Source organism: Natrix helvetica (assembly GCF_964273705.1).
Source record: "Natrix helvetica genome assembly, chromosome: 12".
In the NCBI taxonomy this organism is placed as follows: domain Eukaryota; kingdom Metazoa; phylum Chordata; class Lepidosauria; order Squamata; family Natricidae; genus Natrix; species Natrix helvetica.
Window position 1 is genome coordinate 1370527 of NC_138556.1, and position 19949 is coordinate 1390475.

The window sequence follows — 19949 nt, forward strand, 5'->3', positions numbered from 1 at the left end:
TTTTTAGGGAACTTATTCAGAAGACGATGTAACGTCCACAATTGAGTTCTTATCGTAAAGGGAGATAGAACATAGAATAGCAAGGATGGAAGGGACGTAGAAGGGCTTCTGGTCCAGGCCTTTGCTTGAGCAGGAGATCTTATACCGTTCTGGATAAATGGCTGACCAAGGCTCGAGTGATGGAGCACCCACCATGTCTGAAATCAAGCCGTTCCACTGATTAATGTTTTTTCGCTGACAGGAAATTCTAAGTTAGTTCTCTCTTTGGTTGTACTTGGATGTTTCAAACCAAGAAAGAAAAGAAGTCCAGCTACCATTACTCAGCTTCCCGATCTCCGTTTGATACTCTTCCACCTGTCGCTTCTTGTCCTGCCTTCAGGTGCTTTAGAGAATCAGTGTGAGAGCCCCTCAAGTACTGGGAAACTGCTATCATATCACCCCCCACCCCCAGTCCCTCTCTTCCTTAGACTAGATAAACCTAGTTCCCTCAACTGTTTCATTGTATGTTTTGGCCTCCAGACCCTTGATGGTCTTCCTGGCCCTTATCTGCACTCTTTCCAGGGTCTCAACATCTTTTCTGCATTGTGGTGACCAGCTCTGCATGTATTATTCCAAACGGAGTCTCTCCAGTGCAGTATAAAGCAGTATTATCTCTGCAGTATTGCAGAGTTTCTCTCTCAGTTGATGTCTGAGTAGTTAAAGTCCCCCATTACTATTGTAGCATGCTTCCTGCACACCTTAGCTCAGTGATGGCTAACCTTTTTGTTGTTGTGTGCCGAAATTGTGCGCTTAACAGTGCACATGCGTCCACCCCCTTCCCCCTCTGCATGTGTGCACGACCCCCCCCCATTCCCCATTTTGGGCCTAGCAGGCCTCCCTGCAGCCTCCTGGAACTAAAAGCGGGGTGGGGGGCACCCCCCCCACTCCCCCTGCCCCCACACATGCACACACGTCTCCCATATGTGCCCCGCCCCCTGGGCATGTGCAGCAGAGACCCCCAAATCAGCCTGCTGAGTGGGTCCATGTTCCTCCTGTGGCACATGTGCCATTCTTTTGCCATTACAGCCTTAGCTAAATGATAAGCAAAAAATGATCTCTGCTTGGTTGAGTTGCTTGTAGTACAGACCTATGTCAATGTTATTTCCTTTCCCTTTGATTTTAACCCAAATGCAGTCAAGAAGGCTTCTGTCCTTGGTTTATTTGGGGTTGTGTGTGGGGTTTTTTTGTCATTTCTGTAGAGGTGTAGTTATTTCTTACATATAACAAATTAACAGTTAGAAGGGACCTGGTAAGTCATCTAGTCCAACCCACCGCCCAAGCAGGAGACCCTGCACCAGTCTCTTCTTGAAAGCCTCCAGTGATGAAGCTCCCACAACTTCCAAAGGCAACTTCTGTTCCATTGGTTGATTGCTCTGGCTGTGAGAAAATTCCTCCTTACTTCTAGGTTGAATCTCTCCTTGATCAGTTTCCATCCATTAGTCTGGCCATAGAGTGCCTTGGAAAATAGCGTGACCCCTTCTCTCTGTAGGAGCCCCTCAAATATTGGAAAACTGCTATCATGTCTCCCTGGGTCTTTCTCTTTGCTAGACTAGCCATGCCCAGTTCCTGTAATCTTCGTCACATGTTTTAGCCTCCTAATCATCCTGGTCGCTCTTCTCTGCATTCTTTCTAGAGTCTCAACATCTTTTTTATAGTGTGGTGACCAAAACTGGATGCAGGATTCTAGGTGTGGCCTTACTAAGGCTTTATAGAGTGGTATTGGTACCTCCCTTAATCTTGATTGTATGTCTCTGTTAATGCAATTTAGGATTGCATTGGCTTATGCAATGCAGCTCCATTTCCTCTTTTGCTAGGCCTGCTTCTTCTGAACAATGTAAATGTCTCTAGCTGTACGTTCCAGTCATGGGTTTCATCCCATCAAGTTTTGGTAATTGCCTGTTTGTTCCTCATACTTCAAGTGTTCGTATTTAGGCATCTGAGTTCTTTTTGAATGGCCCCACATTTGCTTCCTGCTTCTTCTGTTTTGCATCTGAGGCCCCCTTCTTTCTTACACTTCGTTCGTTGTCTTGGGTTTATGTTTGGGATTAAGTTCTAAAATGGGCCTTTCCACTCCACGGATTTCAATTTAAAGTCCCTTGGATAAGCCAAGTCAGTCGTTTTCCAGGAATGTTCTTCCTCGTTCTTCTGCAGCACCGCTCATCCCTTGCTAGGAAGCTTCCCTCTCGTGTGTCACAGAGGTTGTGCAGAGGTTGAGAGTGGCTGAACTGGCCCTGCTGGGAATACTCAACCCCCCACCCCCCACTGGTTCAAAAATTACCTCTGTCATGTTGTGCAACCCCCCCCCCAACAAAGGGCTTGGGTGTAAATCCTGACTTGATATTTAAAATGTACCGTATATGATTGGCTTCAGCCGAGATCGTGTGTTGAAATGGAAATGCTTTTTACTTCAGTTGCAGCCCTGTCGGTGATTTGACTAGAATGACACAACAGAGGGAGGGAAACCACAGTCTGTGATCCCAGTTCGGGTTCACCGGAACTCAGAGAAGTGACTGCAATTTTTTTTAACTTTCACAACCTTCTGCAAAATTCAAGAACACGGAGCTATAGAGAGCTTGTAGGAGGAGAGCCATGTTTGTCTCTGAGTGTGGGAACTGCTTCTCTGACTAGTAGAATATACTAAAAGGCGTCCCTCTGTGGAGCCCCCTTCAGCCCCCTGGAGCAGTTGGCAACCAATCCCGATTGGGGGATGCTGGCTTGGAGGCAATATAGGGAGGGCTTTTGTTGTGGAGTCCTGGGGGCTCTCGGGACTTGCAGAGGTTTCCTTCCCCAACAGGGAGGGAGGGAGGGAGGGAGGGGTTTGCTCTCTCTGAGTCCTGGCAACCAGAGGCAGGAGCCTCCTTGGGGATGCCTCCCCCTTTTCAAAGAGCATTCCCAGCCACCCCCCACTGCTTTTCCTTCCTGCTCACATTCCAAAGCACCATCAGGACTACTTGCTGCTCCCAAGCACTCGGGACGGAGCTTTGTGTGCTGTATGATCTGCTATTTTTGTTTATTCCTTTGGCACAGAGCATGTTGCAGCTTCATTTTCGCTTCCTTTATATTAGGATTTTGTGGTTGTTTTAATGTACTGCTTTTAATCCCCTTACTGGGTTTGTAAGTCATCATGAATTTCCATAGATCAGATCCTAGTAAATCCTAGCAAATGCACACAAAGAAAGCCACTTTAATGTAGTGGTTAAGGCATTAGGCTAGAAACCTGGAGATTGTGAGTTCTAGTCCTTCCTTGGGCATGAAGCAGCTGGGTGACGTTGGGCCAGGGAGGAAGGGCCAAGGCAAATCCCCTCTGAAAATCTTGCCTTGCAAGTCACCAGGAGTCAAGACTGATTCAAAGCCCCCCAAGCCCTCCAAACCAAGACAACACCCCACAACATATGGCACATACATGCTGCCTTTGAAGTAGCATTTTCATCCTTATTCTGACACCATCCCAGAACAACTGCAAGACATTGAAGTTCCATGCGCTTCGCCATCCAAAGTGCTGGAGGTCATGGAAAGGGCCAGTGGTGCTTTGTGGTTTTTCAGGTAGATGAAAAGGTGACCCCCCCCTCCAGGCAGTCCCATTGGCCACTTCTCTCTCCCACAAAACAGTGGGAGAGCACATAAAATGTAACACCAAGGCTTAGAATCATGGAATCATAGGGTTGAAAAGGATCTTGGATATCTTTCATCCACAACTGGACACACATTCCAAATGTGGCCTCACTAGTGCAGAGTACAGTACAGAAAGTGATAGTACAGACCAGTACTATTACTTTCTGTGATCTTGATGCTCTCCCTCTGTTAATGCAGCCTAGGACTGTGTTGGTTTTTTTGGCAGCTGCAGCACACGGCCACCTCATGTTTAACTGGTTATCCATTAAGTCTCCAAGGTCCCTCTCATAGTTACTGATGTTGATGTAGTACCATCTATTCTGTATCTGCACATTGGGTTTTTCTTGCCTAAGTTTAAAACTTGAATTTTCTTACCACTGAGCTGGATCTTGTTGGATATGCCCAATGCCCAAGTCTGTCAAAATCCTTCTAAATCTAATGAGCCTATGTTAGCAATTCCCCCCACCTTGGTGTCATCTGCAAATGGGATGAGTTCTCCTTCTACCCTTTTATCTAAAGTGTTTATAAAGATGCTAAAGAGTTCTGGGCCCAAGACAGACCCTTGAGGTACCCCACTGCATGCTTCCCTCCATGTAGGTGTAGTTCTATTAAGGACTAGCTGATGAGTGCAGTTGGTCAGATAATTGCAAATCCATCTGGTGAGGGTACTGTTTATCCCATACACAATCCCAAGAAGTAGGCTGTCGTCTACTTTATCAAATGCCTTACCGAAGTCTAAGTAAACTATGTTTACGGACCTACCTTGTGGCACTGAGAGTGGCCAAACGTAGACACTGTGCCGCTCTTATTGCATCTGCAGATAACCGCCCTGCCGCCCTGTTTCGGGTGACCCGCTCCCTCTTATCACAGAGGCCGCGGGAAGCCCCTTTGCAGGGTAGAGCAGAGGAGTTTGGGGAATATCTGCAGGACAAAATCGCTCAGATCCGGAGTGGATGGGCCCCCTTCAGTGGCCCAGGGGAGACGTCAGAAGCAAATCTTGAGGCACCACACTGGGAGGAGTTTGACTCTGTTGCCCCTGAGGATTTGGACAGGTTACGTGGGCGACTGCGAGCCACTACATGTTTATTGGACCTGTGTCCCTCCTGGCTTGTACTGGCATCCTGGGAGGTTACACGAGGCTGGCTCCTGGGCCTTGTGAACGCTTCATTGGAGGAGGGGTCCTTGCCGGTCGCCTTGAAAGAGGCGGTGGTGAGGCCCCTACTCAAGAGGCCTTCCCTGGACCCGGTGGAGCTAGCTAATTATCGTCCCGTCTCCAACCTTCCCTTTTTAGCGAAGGTTGTAGAGAGTGTAGTGGCACAACAGTTCCCACGTCACCTGGAGGAAACCGACTATCTAGATCCGCACCAGTCCGGCTTCCGGCCCGGTCACAGCACGGAGACGGCCTTGGTCGCATTGGTGGATGATCTCTGGAGGGCCAGAGATAGGGGTTGTTCCTCTATCCTGGTCCTATTAGACCTATCAGCGGCCTTCGATACCATCGACCATGGTATCCTATTGCGCCAGCTGGAGGGGATGGGAGTAGGGGGCACCATTTTGCGGTGGTTCTGCTCCTACCTCTCTGACCAGACGCAATGTGTGTTGGCAGGGGAGCAGAGGTCGACCCTGAGGCCACTCACTTGTGGGGTGCCGCAGGGGTCGGTCCTCTCGCACCTCCTGTTTAACACATACATGAAGCCGCTGGGTGAGATCATCCGTGGTTTTGGGGTTGGATACCATCTGTACGCTGATGACACACAGCTGTACATTTCCACCCCAAACCACCCCAACGAGGCCGTCGAAATGATGTCCCGGTGCTTGGAAGCCGTTCGGGTCTGGATGGGGGACAACAGACTCAGACTCAACCCCTCCAAGACTGAGTGGCTGTGGCTACCGGTGCCCCGGTTCAACCAGTGGACCCCATCGCTGGCCATAGGGGGCGAACAACTGCCCCCCGTGGAACGGGCGCGCAATTTGGGCGTCCTCCTTGATGCCCGGCTGTCGATGGATGACCATGTGGCAGCCGTGGCAAGGGGGGCGTTCCACCAGGTTTGCCTGGTGCGCCAATTGCGCCCCCTATGGCCCCTCATGCGCTGGTGACGTCTCGCCTGGACTACTGCAACGCTCTCTACATGGGGCTCCCCTTGAGATGCACCCGAAGACTACAGCTAGTTCAGAATGCGGCCGCGCGGGCCATCATGGGAGGGACAAGATACTCCCATATAACACCACTCCTGCGCGAGCTGCACTGGCTGCCTGTGGTTTTTCGGGTGCGTTTCAAGGTGTTGGTTACTATCTTCAAAGCGCTTCATGGCACGGGACCTAGTTACCTGCGGGATCGCATCTCACCTCATACATCCCTGCGACCAATCCGCTCTCACAGGGAGGGACTCCTCCAGGTGCCGTCCACTAAGCAGTGTCAACGGGCGGCACCTAGGAGTAGAGCCTTCTCTGTGATGGGCCCAACCCTCTGGAATGACCTCCCCCCCGATATTAGAACTACCACCGACCTCCGCTCCTTCCGACAGAAGCTTAAGACCCACCTGTTCCAATTAGCTGGCTTAACTGATTTATAGTCCCATTTTAACCTCCTGGCAAACATCTTATTGGGTAGTTTTTAAGGGTATTTTAATGTATTTTAATGTTTATTTGTATTTTAATTTAAATATTGTACAGTCCACATCCTACCTCCTCCTTTTACCTATTTTACCTATTTGTATATTTAAGTATACCCATATTTTGTATTTATACTGTTTTAATATGACTGTACACTGCCCCGAGTCCTGTTTAGGAAAGGGTGCGGTTTATAAATTAAAGATTATTATTATTATTATTATTATTATTATTATTATTATTATTATTATTATGTCTATAGCATTTCCCTGATCTACTAAATTAGCCACTATATCAAAGAAGGCAATAAGGTATGTTTGCCCTCTGTTTTTAATAAACCCATGATGATGTCTGGTAGTCACCTTGTTGATGTCTAGATGTTCACAAACCCACTATTCGATTATCTTTTCCAGGATTTGCACAGGTGTTGATGTCAAGATGATTGGTTTATTGTTTCTTGAAACAGTTTAAGTTTGAAACAATAGAGTAGAATGCAATAGTGAAATAACAATAAAATGATGCACAGGTGAAAATACAGCAAAATGATGTAATCAGATGCATTCAGATGGTTGTGTTCAAGTGGGAATAAATCTTTAAAGGCAAAGATGTTTTACTTAGCTGGGATTTCTGAAAAGATGCGTTACAGAGAATGCAGCCCAGTGGGGAAGAAAAGCAGGAGGCTTCTAAAGAAGTCCATGCAAACAGACAGCTTACAAAGGAACTGAGACTCCAGAATGAACTTGCTATCAATGGAAGAAAAAAACCCTCAGCTCAGAAATGAAGCAAGAGATCACAATGGCAAAATGCATCAAGAAGGGTTTCTCCAAAAGTGTCAACAAAAGGGCTGGTGGAGCTTCATCTGAACAGATGACTGGGGGGGGGGGGGAAAGCGGAGGAACTCCTATCCGATTTTGCCTCTCTCTTTGCGTCTAAAGGAATTGGTGGTTTCAGTGACATAGGCTGCAAATGAACACAACAGGGGTGGGCTGCAGGACCCTCCAGCTAACTGAAAGGCCTTGGAATGCTGCCAGGACCTCTGCCAGTGATCACTCTGTGTGTTTGTGTGTGTGTGTGTGTGTGTGATCCTAGAGATCACCAGGGAAAGCGGTGATTGCTGGTAATAAAGCAGCCATTTAATCAACATCTCTAAGCAGTGCTGAGTGCCAAGAGTCCGCATGGTTTTCTAAAAAAAAAAAAAAGCAGGACAGGTGAATCAAATCTTATCTTTATTTTTTGACAGGTTCACTGGTGGACAAGAGGGATGCTTTGATTATAATCTACCTTTGACAAGCTCCCCAAACATTCTCATTGCCAGTCTATTAAAGGTGGGTCCACAACTGGTTGGTTAACCACATTCAGAGAGTGACATGAAGTGGGAAAGTGGTAACTTGTAGGTTTTCACGGGGATTTCTTTTGGGGCAGTATTATGCAACATTTTTATTAATGACGTAATAATGGACTTCATGGGCTGCTTACTGTGGATGACGTAACATCAGAGTTGGTTGCAGTCTAATCAGGGCAAGCTGGAAGACTGAGATTACAGGAAGAAAGTGTATTTTAATAGGGAAAAGTCTAAGTTTATTATATTTGGGGAGGAAAAGATGTAGACATTAAGATGGGAGATTAAGGACTTGGAAGCCTCAGAATGAAGCAGAACTCATAGTTATTGGCAACCAGCTGAATATGAGCATCGGTATCAGGCAGCTGATAGGGAGACCTGAGAACGTGTCTATGAAGATAGGCTGGTGGGAACCAGGGATGTTCAAGAGAAACAAAGACTGAGCAAAGACCTGATAGTCAAGTTCTGCTTTTCACAGCCACAGAAACTAGGACAGGAAATTGAGTATACATTGCAAGTCTCCCTGTTTCATTTTATTGTAAGAAAAACTTTCTGGGGCAAGATCTGTACAAGAGTGGAACAGCCTGCCCATGGAGGCAGTGAGGAGGAGCTATGCAGCCATCTCGTGTGGATGGTGGAATTGGTTCTCCAGGTCAGTTTGCGAAGGTTGGTCTTGTGTCCTTCCTAGCTCTGGACTTCTGTGATGGCCTGAGTCAGTCAACAGGCCTCAGAAAGGACCTGCCAGCGTAGCCGTGGCTGGGCTCTCTTCTGCCTCAGGGAAGGCTGGGACAGAAGAGCTCTGGGTCTGATGGAGCTGCCTGGGTCGGGTTGGGGATGAGTTAGAGGCAAGGGCATGAGGGCGCACCACACAAAACAGCAAGTGCCAGGGTGTGTCTGTGCCACCCTTAGGAGGATGTGAGAACGGCCCACAGAGAAAAGGTGTAGCAAGCTGAAATAGGTATCGGCTCAAATGACAGGACCAGCGCTCTGGCCTGCGTTGAGCTGCTTGTCTGTCTTAGTGGCTGTGACTCTCTTTAAAGTTTATTCAAGTTAGATTGGCTTGGAGCCAGGTTATTTGAAGGACCATATTTTCCCAGTTACACCTCCCCCGCCCATCAGCTGAGATGTTAGCCTAGGACAATATTTCTTAAATGTTCTGCTTGGGAGAACCATGTCTCACTTTAAAAATTATGGAAGACCCCAAAAGAGCTTTTGTTGGTAGGGGTTATATTTATTGATATTTGCAATATTTTAAAAATGATGTATTCATAGAATGAGCCATGGTGGCGCAGTGGTTAGAATGCAATGCTGCAGGCTGATTCCGCCCACTGCCAGGAGTTCGATCCTGATGGGCTCAAGGTTGACTCAGCCTTCCATCCTTCCAACGTTAGTAAAATGAAGACCCAGATTGTAGGGGGCAAGAGGCTGACTCTGTAAGCTGCTTAGAGAGGGCTGCGAAGCACTGTAAAGCGGTATATAAGTCTAAGTGCTAGTGTTAAGTGCTGTATTTATTTATTGAATCATGGAAACCAGGGGTTCTCGACTTGCGGTCTGCAGTCCACAAAGTTCACAAAGGCTTGGAGAAATGCAATGTAATGATTTAAATCTTGAGTTAAGTCTTGGGGGCCCATGACCATGATCCGTGGCCACAAAAGGTATTTAAAGGGGGTCCGTGGTGAAGAAAAGGTTGAGAACCACTGATTTATTAACATTAATACAATATTTTCGAGAAAAGGCCCTATACTTTTTAAACAAATGAAAATAATAATGAGGAAGGGGACAAAAGGGTCTTGGAGGACCTCCAGGGGCTGGCATGGCAAGTTCCAGATCTGCCTTCTACACCCAGTAGTGGGTGCACCATCTGGGCTTGAATCTCCAGTCCGTCCTGTACTGGCAGGGCCAGCAGTTCCTCCTGACTCCCCGGCCTGCCCCTGGGGGGCACTTGGCCAAAAGCAGCTGCAGGTGGGAGGCAGCCGGCCATGTTGCCCTGGGGGTCCTTTGAAACTGGGGTTGATTTTCTCCACAGGAACCACATCAAGGTGCATCCAGTTCTACATTAACTCTCTCCCAAGATAAGAGAAGATGGCCCCAGAGCAGAAGTGACCTTTGCCCACCATTCCCAGCTTAATCATTGACATGTTTCATCACACTAATAATTCCCCAGAGGCCATACGTATATAAAGGACCGACAGCATCTAAGCAGATCCCTTTGTGTGCGAGTCCTTCTCCGGCCTCTCCTCAGCCATGGCCAAAGGATTCTTCATCAGCAAGTCTTTGGGGATCGTAGGCATTGTCCTTGGCCTGGGGGCCGTGGCCACCATCATCGCCCTCTCGGTTGTCTACACCCAGGAGAAGCAGCGGGCAGACAATGCACTCAGCAACCAGGGCCCAAGCAGCACCCTCACGGCTGGAGCTACTGTAGCCAGCACTCTCCAAGCTACCACGGCCAGCACCACCAGAGGTACCACGGCCAGCACCACCAGAGGTACCGCGTCCAGCACCACCAGAGGTACCACGGCTGGCGCCAACAGCACTATCCCAAGCAAGCCTTTGGAGCCTTGGGACCACATGCGGTTGCCCAAAACTTTGATGCCCACGTTTTACACTATCTCTCTGCAGCCTTTTCTGACAGAGATCAGACCAGACTTCTACATTTTCAAAGGCAACAGCACAGTGGAGTTCCAGTGCAAGCAGCCTACGGACCTCATACTCATCCACAGCAAAAAGCTGAATTACACTCTGGACGGGACATTCCATGCATCTCTGAGCGGAGTTAATGTTTCCGCACCTCCCATCGAAAAAACTTGGCTAGTGGAGAAGACAGAGTACCTGGTGGTGAAACTCAAGGAGAAGCTCCTGCAGAATGAGACCTACCAGCTGTATGCTGAGTTCACTGGGGAACTGGCAGATGATCTAGCTGGCTTCTACCGCAGTGCATATACAGAAGATGGAGTAGACAAGTAGGTGGAAGGGACAGAGGTGGGGGGGGGAAGTATGGGGACGGGAAGAGGACCCACAGAGATCTCTTCCATCAGTGGGTTTTATAACATGGCAGCCGTGGCAGTTTTTGGGCTTTGGGCTGGGATTGGAGGCCAAGCTGCACCTTCCTAGGAAGAAGCTGATGCCCCGGGAGCAGCAGACCCATCGCGAACGGAGTCCCTCCCTCGCTTGCGTGTCAGGAAATGTTACTTCTGAGAAATAGGAATGAGCCAAAGGGAGAACTTGTGGGTGGAGCAGAGGCTTCTCGGCAGCAAATCCTCCTAAATGCCACCATGCCTGTCCCACACTTGGACTGGGAAGTCTGCTCCCCAAATGGACCTTATCCTGTGGTTGTATCTGCGCCCCCTTGAGAGGCCCAGATGGAGCAGGAAGAGCAGGGCCGATTGACAGAAAGGGTCCTGGGCATCCTGACTGACCACCTGGTGCCTGTCTTTCTCCAGGCTGGTGGCTACAACCCAGATGCAGGCGGCTGATGCCCGCAAGGCTTTTCCTTGCTTTGATGAGCCCGCCATGAAGGCCGTCTTCTCCATCACGCTGTTTCACTTGCCTGGATATAAGGCCCTCTCCAACATGCCTGTTAACAGTAAGTGCCTGGTGGGGGGGGGGGGGAGGGCAGAAGAAAGGGCTTCCCCTGGGCAGTGAGGGGAGGACTTACGCTGCTCTCGCGCTCGGCTGTCACCTGGGCTCGTCTAAGAGGCTGGCAAAACTTCCCTCTGTGGAAACCGGAGGCTGAACCGAAGGCAAGCGGGGCAGGAATGGGGCTGGGAAGAAGGTGCCAGGTGACTGACTCAGCAGGACAAAGGGGGCTGTCTGAGGGTGTGGAAAAATGATTTTGAGGCCACTAGAAATGGGGAGAGACTCCTTAAAGCCAGGCTTTAGCCGTGGCTGGGTGGTGGCGAAGTCTGCTGCTGCCACGGAAGATGTCGGAGGGGGGGGGCTCCTCGGGCTGAAATGAGTCTGGTGGGAGATGCGCCCACCCACATGCTCCCCAAGGCAAAAGCAAGCGGGGAAAGGGAGGGGTCTGAGAGGAGGGAGGGGGCACCCGTATTCGTGATGACCATCACTTTAAATAGGCAATTTGCTTCCTGATGGCTGTGAGTCAGAGAGAGCAGAAGACCCCCACAACCTTTCAAGGCTCCCTTGGCTCAAAGCTGCCCCCTCCCCTCCCCATGGGACAGATTGTGCAACGATGGCAGCAATGCAAGGTTTTTGCTGCATTTAGTGGCGGGGAACTCCCCCCTCTGCCTCCAAAGGGGGGGGGATTCCTCTGCTTTTACCCAGGGCATGTAGACCCCTCCCACTGAGCTCCCCAGGCCTGTCAGTTGGCTCTGCGAGGGAAGGAAAAGGGGTTGGGGGCCTTCTGCCCAAAAGGACGGCTGGGCCGAAGGGCCAAAAGGGAAGGGCGCCCTCCTTCGGGAACTTGTGCTTGGGGAGACAGAACCCTCTTGCCTGGGGAGGAGGGTCAGGCAAGGGGGCTGAGCTCACCCCTTCCCTCTCGGCCTCTACTTCCAGAGACAGAGGAAGTAACAATGCCAGATGGAGAAACCTGGATGCGGACCGAATTTAATCCCACGCTCAAGATGTCTACCTACTTGCTTGCTTTTATTGTCAGCGAGTTTGAGAATGTCTCTGCTGTGCACAATAACCTCCTGGTAGGCCTGCTCTCTCGGGGGACCCGCTGCCCACCACAGGGGCCTCCTCTGGGTTGCCCTGCCTGGGAGAGAGGCCTTGCCTGAGCGCTCTTGGCTCCTCTTTCAGATCCAGATCTGGGGCCGTCCCAAGTCCATCCGGGAGGGCCAGGGGAACTACGCCCTCAATGCCACCGGGCCCATTCTCAGCTTCTTCGAACAGCAGTACCAAGTGCCTTATCCTCTGAAGAGATTAGGTAGGTGAGGAGGGCTGAGTCACAGATGGGAGCCTTGACCCTGGGCAGGGGGTGGGGAGACCTGTGTAGCCTTCAGTCATGAGGGGTGTCCTGAGGGCGTGACCCTCCCCATCTGCTTCATCTCCTCCCAATTCTTGCACTCAGCATACACAGGGAGTCTGGATCACTTTTGGCAACTTAGCACCAGACAGTGCGCTCCCCGCTGCCCCTGTAGATGCTTTGAATGGGGGAAAAGATGCTTTGATCAGGGAGGGCGGCTCAAGGTTGGACAAGGAGCCCTGGGGGAGGTTTTGGTTCAGTTAGCAGGCACTTCTCTTCCCAGACCAAGTCGCCCTTCCGGATTTCAACGCTGGAGCAATGGAGAATTGGGGGCTGATCACATACCGTGAGAGTGCGCTACTCTTTGACCCCAAATTCTCTTCCATCGGCAACAAGGAACGGATTGTGACAGTGATTGCTCATGAAGTTGCCCACCAGGTATTTTCTAGATTGCACTTCTGGAGCACTGAATCCCTACCAACGTGGAGGGCATGCAAGGGAACCTCTGGGCAATCCACTCTGGCTAAACCCCTGGCACCCTCATGCCATCCCCTCACATACCCAGGGCTCCTAGAAAAAGTATTTACGGGACTAATCTCCTTCCTCCCAACAGTGGTTTGGAAACCTGGTAACCCTAGAATGGTGGAATGAGCTATGGCTAAACGAGGGCTTTGCGTCGTACGTGGAATATTTGGGTGCAAATGAAGCTGAGCCTACATGGAATATTGTAAGTAGGGTGGGGTGCTGGATGGGGATGGGAAGGCAGCCCTGAGCCAGTGCAATTGATTGGCCAAGGCTGGAGCAGTGCAGTACAATAGGAGGGGGGCTTTTCCCAAACTCACACTAACCACTAAGTTTCTCCTGGTCTCGACCAGCCCAAAGGTGCCAGTGGAGGGTGGGCCCTGCGGAAGAGAGAGTTGGCCAGGGCGAGGTATCCAGATTGGCTAAGTGGGTAGCTGTGCCTGGAGTCCAGCTGCCTCAGTAGCTCTGGGAAGAGCCCAGCAGGGCCTGGAGCCAAGAGCTGAGCACATTCTGAATGAGGCAAATCGAGTGGCGCCTCTGTGGGAGGCCGGATTGCCAGGAGGAAGGCTGAGCCGAGCAGCAGAGAAACAGCCAGTCCTAGAAAGGGAATCCAGATGTAGGAAGAATCCGGAGGCTTCAAGGGTTGCCCATTTCATCCACTGCCAAGATTTCTGGGCAGCAGTTCTTTCACAAAGCAGAGTTTACATGCAACGTGTAACATGATTCCTGAATCCAATCATTTAACCCATTTCCTGGTTTAATAGAGTCCACTGAATCAAATTCATGCGCTGGTTAGCTCTTCTCTTCTCCCAGGGTAAGCATGTTGTCTGAAGGCAGCACTAGGTCTTTGACTGACTTGGCTGAGGGTGCTTGGTGCATCCAGCCCAAGTCTCTGAAAGGCTGAGAAAACTCATCTGGATGTGCCTTTCCTGGTTCTGGAGAGAAAGGACTTCTCCTGGGACAAAGATGATCCTGCTAGAAAGGCTTCACAGATCTTCCTGCTGGATCCGAGGTCCCTGTGGTAGATCCAGGAGAACCTCCACCTCCTGCCCTTCCAACTATAGGCCCACGGGTGCCAATACGGTTGCTGCCCACTATGGCCTTGGGTGGAAGAAGGACTCGGGGCCAGTCAGGTTGCTTTGAGATCTGAGTTTAAGGCTTTCGTTTTCAGAAGGACCTGATTGTACCGAATGATGTCTACCGGGTGATGGCCATCGATGCCCTGGCTTCCTCACACCCCCTCTCCAGCCCTGCAGATGAAATCAACACTCCAGCTCAGATCAGTGAAGTCTTTGATGCCATTTCCTACAGTAAGGTAAGGAGGGGGCTTGGTGAAACCTTGCCTGACTTTGAGAGCAGGAGGGATTTGCTATCAGCTTTGCTGGGCTGCCTTCACCCCAGAGGGGATTCTGGGCAAATGCATGCAAATGCCACGAGCAGGGAAATCCATCCCACAGCAAGACGAGTGAGCTCCCCACAACCTGCAGATGCGTCTCACCAGGGGGAGAAAAGCTAAAATGCAGGGCCAAGTAAAAGGTGTGTGTGTGAGAGAGAGAGAGGGGGGGGGAAGCAAGTTGGGAGGGGACTGGCATTTAAAAACAAAACAAAGAAGCTGATCAACCTTGGGCAGGCCGTACGAGTAGGAGCACTGCCTCTCCCTCCTTGCTCCAAGGTTGCTCGAACCCTTCAAGCAGGAGCAGAGCCCGTGAAGGCTTTGACATAAAAACCCATCACGGAATAGTTCACGTTTTGCTCTATAAGTTCAGGATTCTTATTCAGGATCCATTTATTTTCCAAGTGGCCCAAATTGGAATGGCCCAGGAGGGCTGATAAAAGTAAGCTTGTATCAAGAAATATAATGAAAGTGGCCCATCTTTTGAAAGGCAATGCAGCTTTCTACAAACACCTAAAAGCAAGCAAAGTTATAACCAAAAGCCAACAGGGATTTGTCAAAACAGATCATGCCAAAGAAACCTTATCTCATTTTTTGACAAAGTGACTAAATTAGTGGACCAGCGAAATGCTGCAGACATAGTGTACTGGGATTTCAGTAAGGCACTTGACAAAATAGACTGCAACCTACTTCTTGGTACCTAGAAAAATGTGGGATGTTGAAAAGGACAGAAGAGAAGGAGAACTTCCATCTTTCCCGCACTTTCTTTTGAAAGTCCCTTCTCTTGTTTGAAAATGGGTGGATTCAGAGGTGGGTCACCACCAGAACCATTTTCAACTGGCTGACCAACCACACTCAGCATGTAGGAACTGCTTCTACATGGAGGGAAGCATACAGTAGGGTACCTCAAGGCTCCGTCTTGGACCTGATCTCGTCAATATCTTCATAAATGATTTAGATGGGGGGTTAGAAGAGGAATTCATCAAATTTGCAGACCACACCAAGCCTGGGGGAATAGCTAACACTTTAGAAGGATCTTGACAGACTTGAACACTGGGCCCTATAAAACAAAATGCGATTCAGTGATGAGATTTTACACTTACTTACACAAACCAAATGCACAGCTACATAATAGGTGGCATCTGGCTTAACAGCAGTAACTGCGAGAGGCATCTAGGAGTCCTAGTGGACAACCATTTCAATATGAGCCAACCGTGTGCAGCAGCTGCCAAAAAAGCCAACACAGTCCAGGCTGCATTGAATCAAGATCATGCAATGTCTCAGTACCACTTTATAATGCCTTGGGAAGACCACACTGATAATATTGCATCCAGTTTTGGTCACCCACGATACAAAAAAGATCTTGAGATTCTAGAAACAGTGCAGAGAAGAGCAACAAAGACTATTAGTGGGCTGAAGGCTAAAATGTGTGATGAATGGTTGCAAAAACTGGGCATATCTAGTCTAAAAAAGAGAAGGACTGAAGAGCACATTGATAGCAATCTTCCCATATTTTACGGACTGAAGGTAGGACAAGAAGTACTGAATGGAAACTTACTAAGGAAGACCCAACCTAGAACTAAGGAGGAATTTCCTGTCAGTGAGAACAATTAATCTTGCCTCCAGAAGTTGTGGGTACTCCATCACTGGAGGTTTTTAAAGAAGAGACTGGACAGCCATTTATCCAGAATGGTATTGAGTTCTCCTGTTTGAGCCGGGGGCTGGACTAGAAGACCTCCAAGGTCCCTTCCGTTAGTCTGTGAATTCAGTATCTGTTTACTGAGCCTCCTCACAGCTGTGAAACGTGGGCTTTGGAGAACTAAAGAGGGATTTGCTGTATTCTTCCTCAGACGATCCCCAGGGCTGCCCACAATAAGTCTGGGACCAGGTCTGGTCCATGACCTCTTGTGCAAGACCCTCCTCTGGAGGGGGGAGGGGGCTGTGCTTGCCTCATTGCAGCTTCTTTTCTGCCTGCAGGGGGCGTCTGTGATCCGAATGCTGTCCGAATTCCTCACCGAGCCCGTGTTCAGAGAAGGGCTGCAGGTAAGGGGCTGCCTTCACCTCCCCTCCCTGACTGGGGCACAAGCTAAAACTGTGACACACACACATATACACCCCACGGGGCCATGTACGGCTGTGCCGCAGGGGTGGGATTCAATTTTTTTTACTACCGGTTCTCTGGGCGTAGCTTGGTGGGTGTGGCTTGGAGGACATGGCAGGGGAAAGATACTGCAAAATCCCCAGATCAGCTGGGACTCGGGAGGCAGAGGATAGATGGGGGCGGGGCCAGCCAGAGGTGGTATTTGCCGGTTCTTTGAACTACTCAAAATTTCCGCTACCGGTTCCCCAGAACTGCTCAGAACCTGCTGAATGCCACCTCTGCTGTGCCGTCTGCGGGGTCGGGGGGAGAGATGTGTGTGTAAAAGAGCAGATCCCACACAGATCGAGGCAGCCCTTTTGGGAGAGGCCTGGCTCAGAACAACCTCCGTTTGCCACGCTGGTGAATAACCAGCGGAAACCAAGAAGCCCTTCGGACTTCCTCCTTTGGTGGGATGAGCAAAGAGCCTTTCCTGTGTCCCTCTGACCCCTGGAGACAGGCAGGCGGCTTTCTCCAGCAGCAGCTCCAACTTTTGTAAAATCTTATTCACTTTACTGGGGTTTTTGAGTGGTGACTTGTAGGGATACGACACCTCTGTGCCCCTCTCCAAGCTGGTGTGGGCAAGCTCCTCTCCTGTGGCCCTGGCATTTTCCTCCATTTTCCTGCCATCAGGTTCTGGGGCTGCTGACCTCCCCGTCTACTAGATAACTTAGCCCCAAGATCTGGGTGGGGCCCCGTGGTGGCTTCTGGCTGGGCTCCTCCTTGCCCCTCCCAGTCCTGAATGTGGTAGAGGGAAATCCGCAGCTGCCGAGGGAATTGCCATCACCCCCCCCCCCCATGCAAAAGGCACCTGGAACTTTGCTGCGTTTGGGAATTCTGCTCACCTGGCTCTCCTCTCTCCACAGTCCTACTTTGAGACCTACAAATATGGAAACACTGTTTGTGACGACCTCTGGGGACAACTGCAGATGGTAGGTCTTAAAGCCTGTTCTAGCTGCTTCCATAGAATCTCTGAATCCCAGAGATGGAATGATGTCTTTCTACCCAATGTGATCCTTCTTCGGTGATTCCATGAGCAGCTTTAGAAATGAATCTTCTCCCCCAAGGGCCCAATCAGGCCAGCCAACCCCTCAGGCGCTGCTTCTACGGATCTGACGGCGACGGCTACGGGCAATGTCCCGAGTGGCCTCCTGCCTCCCCCAGCCCCCCTTCCCATACGTCTGAAAGGTCAATTCCAGCACAGACACCTCCTGAGTCCTCTGGCTGGAAGTCCACCTGACATTTCCCTATCTGAAGCCACTCTCTCTTCCTTCGGAGCTCCTGCATGCCCACTCTTAGCAACCCATCCACGAATCCAAACGCACCAGGAAGCCAAGGCAGCTGTGAAGGCATCTGGCTGCCTTCTTGGTCCTTCCGCCTTGCGCTGCTTTCTTTTGAAGGCTACAGTGCAAAGTTCATGCTAAAAGTATCAGGAACACTAGGTCCCAAGCATGTGATGAGTGGGAAGTTCAACTGCCTTGCAAGTGGCCTTGATTCTCAACCTTTGGTACTCCATCTTACTCAGATCGTTCCTCTGAAGTTGCAGGCTGTTGTGTCTGCCCAACTCCAGTGGGAACCATCTCCACTTTCCTTCTGTGGACCTGTGCCCATGTTGCCAACCACCAGCCCAGTTGAGGAAGGGACAGGTCTGCGGATAAGAGAGAGGAGCTACATTTCAAAGGCAGTTGGCCTCAATCAACTGCCTGGGATGCAACTCCTGCCAGGAAGTCCAAGTCTTGAGATTAGGCATTTTGGAATACCAGAGCCAGGAGCCACCTTCTCAAGTTGAGTCTCTTTGGTGCTTCTGGGACAGGTGGTGTACAAGAAGAACATGAGTCTCCCAGACTCTGTCAAGGCTATCATGGACCGCTGGACCTTGCAGATGGGCTTCCCAGTTCTCACAGTTGATACCACTACAGGCATCGTCACCCAGAAACATTTTCTGCTGGACCCAGAAAGTCCAGTTGAGCGACCCTCACCATTCAAGTAAGTCAGGCGCTTTGAGCCTCTGTGGGGAGGTCAGATCTCTGCATGGAAAGAGCCTTGTCCAGAGGCAGCGAGGGGGAGGACATTCCCTGGGCTATGGGGGCCACATCCTGCTGCTGGGGAGACGATGCTTATGCAGTCCAAGAACGAAGAGGACCAGGTTGAGGCAAGGGGAGGAACAAGGGAGGGCAGAAGCTGCTCAACTGACAACTGGTTTCCTGCAGTTACAACTGGATCGTTCCCGTCTTCTGGCTGAGCAAAGGGAAGGAGGCAGAGATGTACTGGCTCAGAAACACTTCAGGTATAATTCATTTCTACCGCCTTGGTTCTTCCGCAGAGTTACAAGATTGTGCTTAGAGGAGTGTTGGGAGGTTGGATGGAGTTGGCTTAAGGCTGTCCAGGCGGCTTCTGCTAGCTGGCCAAGATGGCGAAGGGTGCGCCCACCTAGCCTGCCCTGGCTTGATCTGCTGCCAGTCAGTGGCGAGGAGATGGCCTCCCTTGTTGCTGGGGGGGATGGGGGGAAGCTTGATGGCCTCCTCCTCCTCCTCCTCCTCCTGATCTTAAAAATGGAATTTGGCACAAGTCATCAGTGTTGAATGTTTGAAACCATTCAAAATGTCCAAGATTGACCTGTTGCCCCTGGAGAGGAGCAAGGCGGCTTTTGCAGTAGAGAGGGACAACTTCTTTATCTCTTTTGCAGCTGAAAATGCCAACTTCTCAACTTCTGCTGACCCTGCCCAGTGGCTGCTTCTCAATGTTAATGTCACGGGCTATTTCCGGGTAAACTATGATTTGGGAAACTGGGAGAGGCTCATTAATCAGCTGAATGACGACCTTCAGGTAGGCTGTCAAAGTGCCGCTTCCCCTCTCTGTCCCAGAAATGGCTATGCTGAAATAGCCGCTCCTGCTGCCTCCAAGGCCGGGGAAGGCCTCCGAGAGGGAGAAAGTGGGAAAGCAGGGAGGCGCTTCCTTTCCCCACCCCCACCCCCGGAGCCCTTCCTCCTCCTCCTGGGTCCCACAGCATCCGTTTGCCCTTCCCATGTGCCTCCCAAACACCCCCAGCCAGCTTCTCCAGAAGAGCCTTTCGCATGCTTTGGCTCTCGTTCTCCATTTGTGGATGAGAGGCTCTCCCTCCGCCGTCTTGCCCGACACTCTCCCAGTAGAGGGAGCCCTCTGCCGACACAGCTGGCGACGGCCTCCAGGCAGGATGTGAGCTTCCGGGATTCTCCTCTCGTCCACCGCCTGGTTTTGCTAACTCTCGATTCAGTTTCTCTGACTGCTCTGTTCTTTTGCAGGCCATCCCCATTCTAAACCGTGCTCAGATCATCGATGATGCCTTCAACCTGGCCAGGTGAGACTCCCTTTATCTCCCCCTGCTGCTGGGGAG

General features: G+C 50.5%; 1 protein-coding gene across 4 annotated transcripts in view; it reads left to right on the top strand.

Annotated features, from left to right (window-relative positions):
• ANPEP (alanyl aminopeptidase, membrane) overlaps positions 1 to 19949 on the top strand; it is a 41937-nt gene that overhangs the window by 16686 nt on the left and 5302 nt on the right. For 2 of the 4 annotated variants that reach the window (XM_081964535.1, XM_081964536.1), the window contains exons 2-14: positions 9627 to 10560; positions 11041 to 11183; positions 12113 to 12252; positions 12359 to 12485; positions 12808 to 12962; positions 13138 to 13251; positions 14218 to 14361; positions 16417 to 16482; positions 17443 to 17508; positions 18390 to 18562; positions 18787 to 18863; positions 19263 to 19402; positions 19858 to 19913. In XM_081964535.1, coding sequence (XP_081820661.1) covers positions 9845 to 10560; positions 11041 to 11183; positions 12113 to 12252; positions 12359 to 12485; positions 12808 to 12962; positions 13138 to 13251; positions 14218 to 14361; positions 16417 to 16482; positions 17443 to 17508; positions 18390 to 18562; positions 18787 to 18863; positions 19263 to 19402; positions 19858 to 19913 — 2117 coding nt within the window. In that variant the 5' untranslated portion in view covers positions 9627 to 9844. Of the gene's footprint in view, positions 1 to 7501; positions 7587 to 9626; positions 10561 to 11040; positions 11184 to 12112; positions 12253 to 12358; positions 12486 to 12807; positions 12963 to 13137; positions 13252 to 14217; positions 14362 to 16416; positions 16483 to 17442; positions 17509 to 18389; positions 18563 to 18786; positions 18864 to 19262; positions 19403 to 19857; positions 19914 to 19949 lie in introns of all 4 variants that reach the window. The other 2 variants (XM_081964538.1, XM_081964537.1) reach the window with 2 other exon arrangements.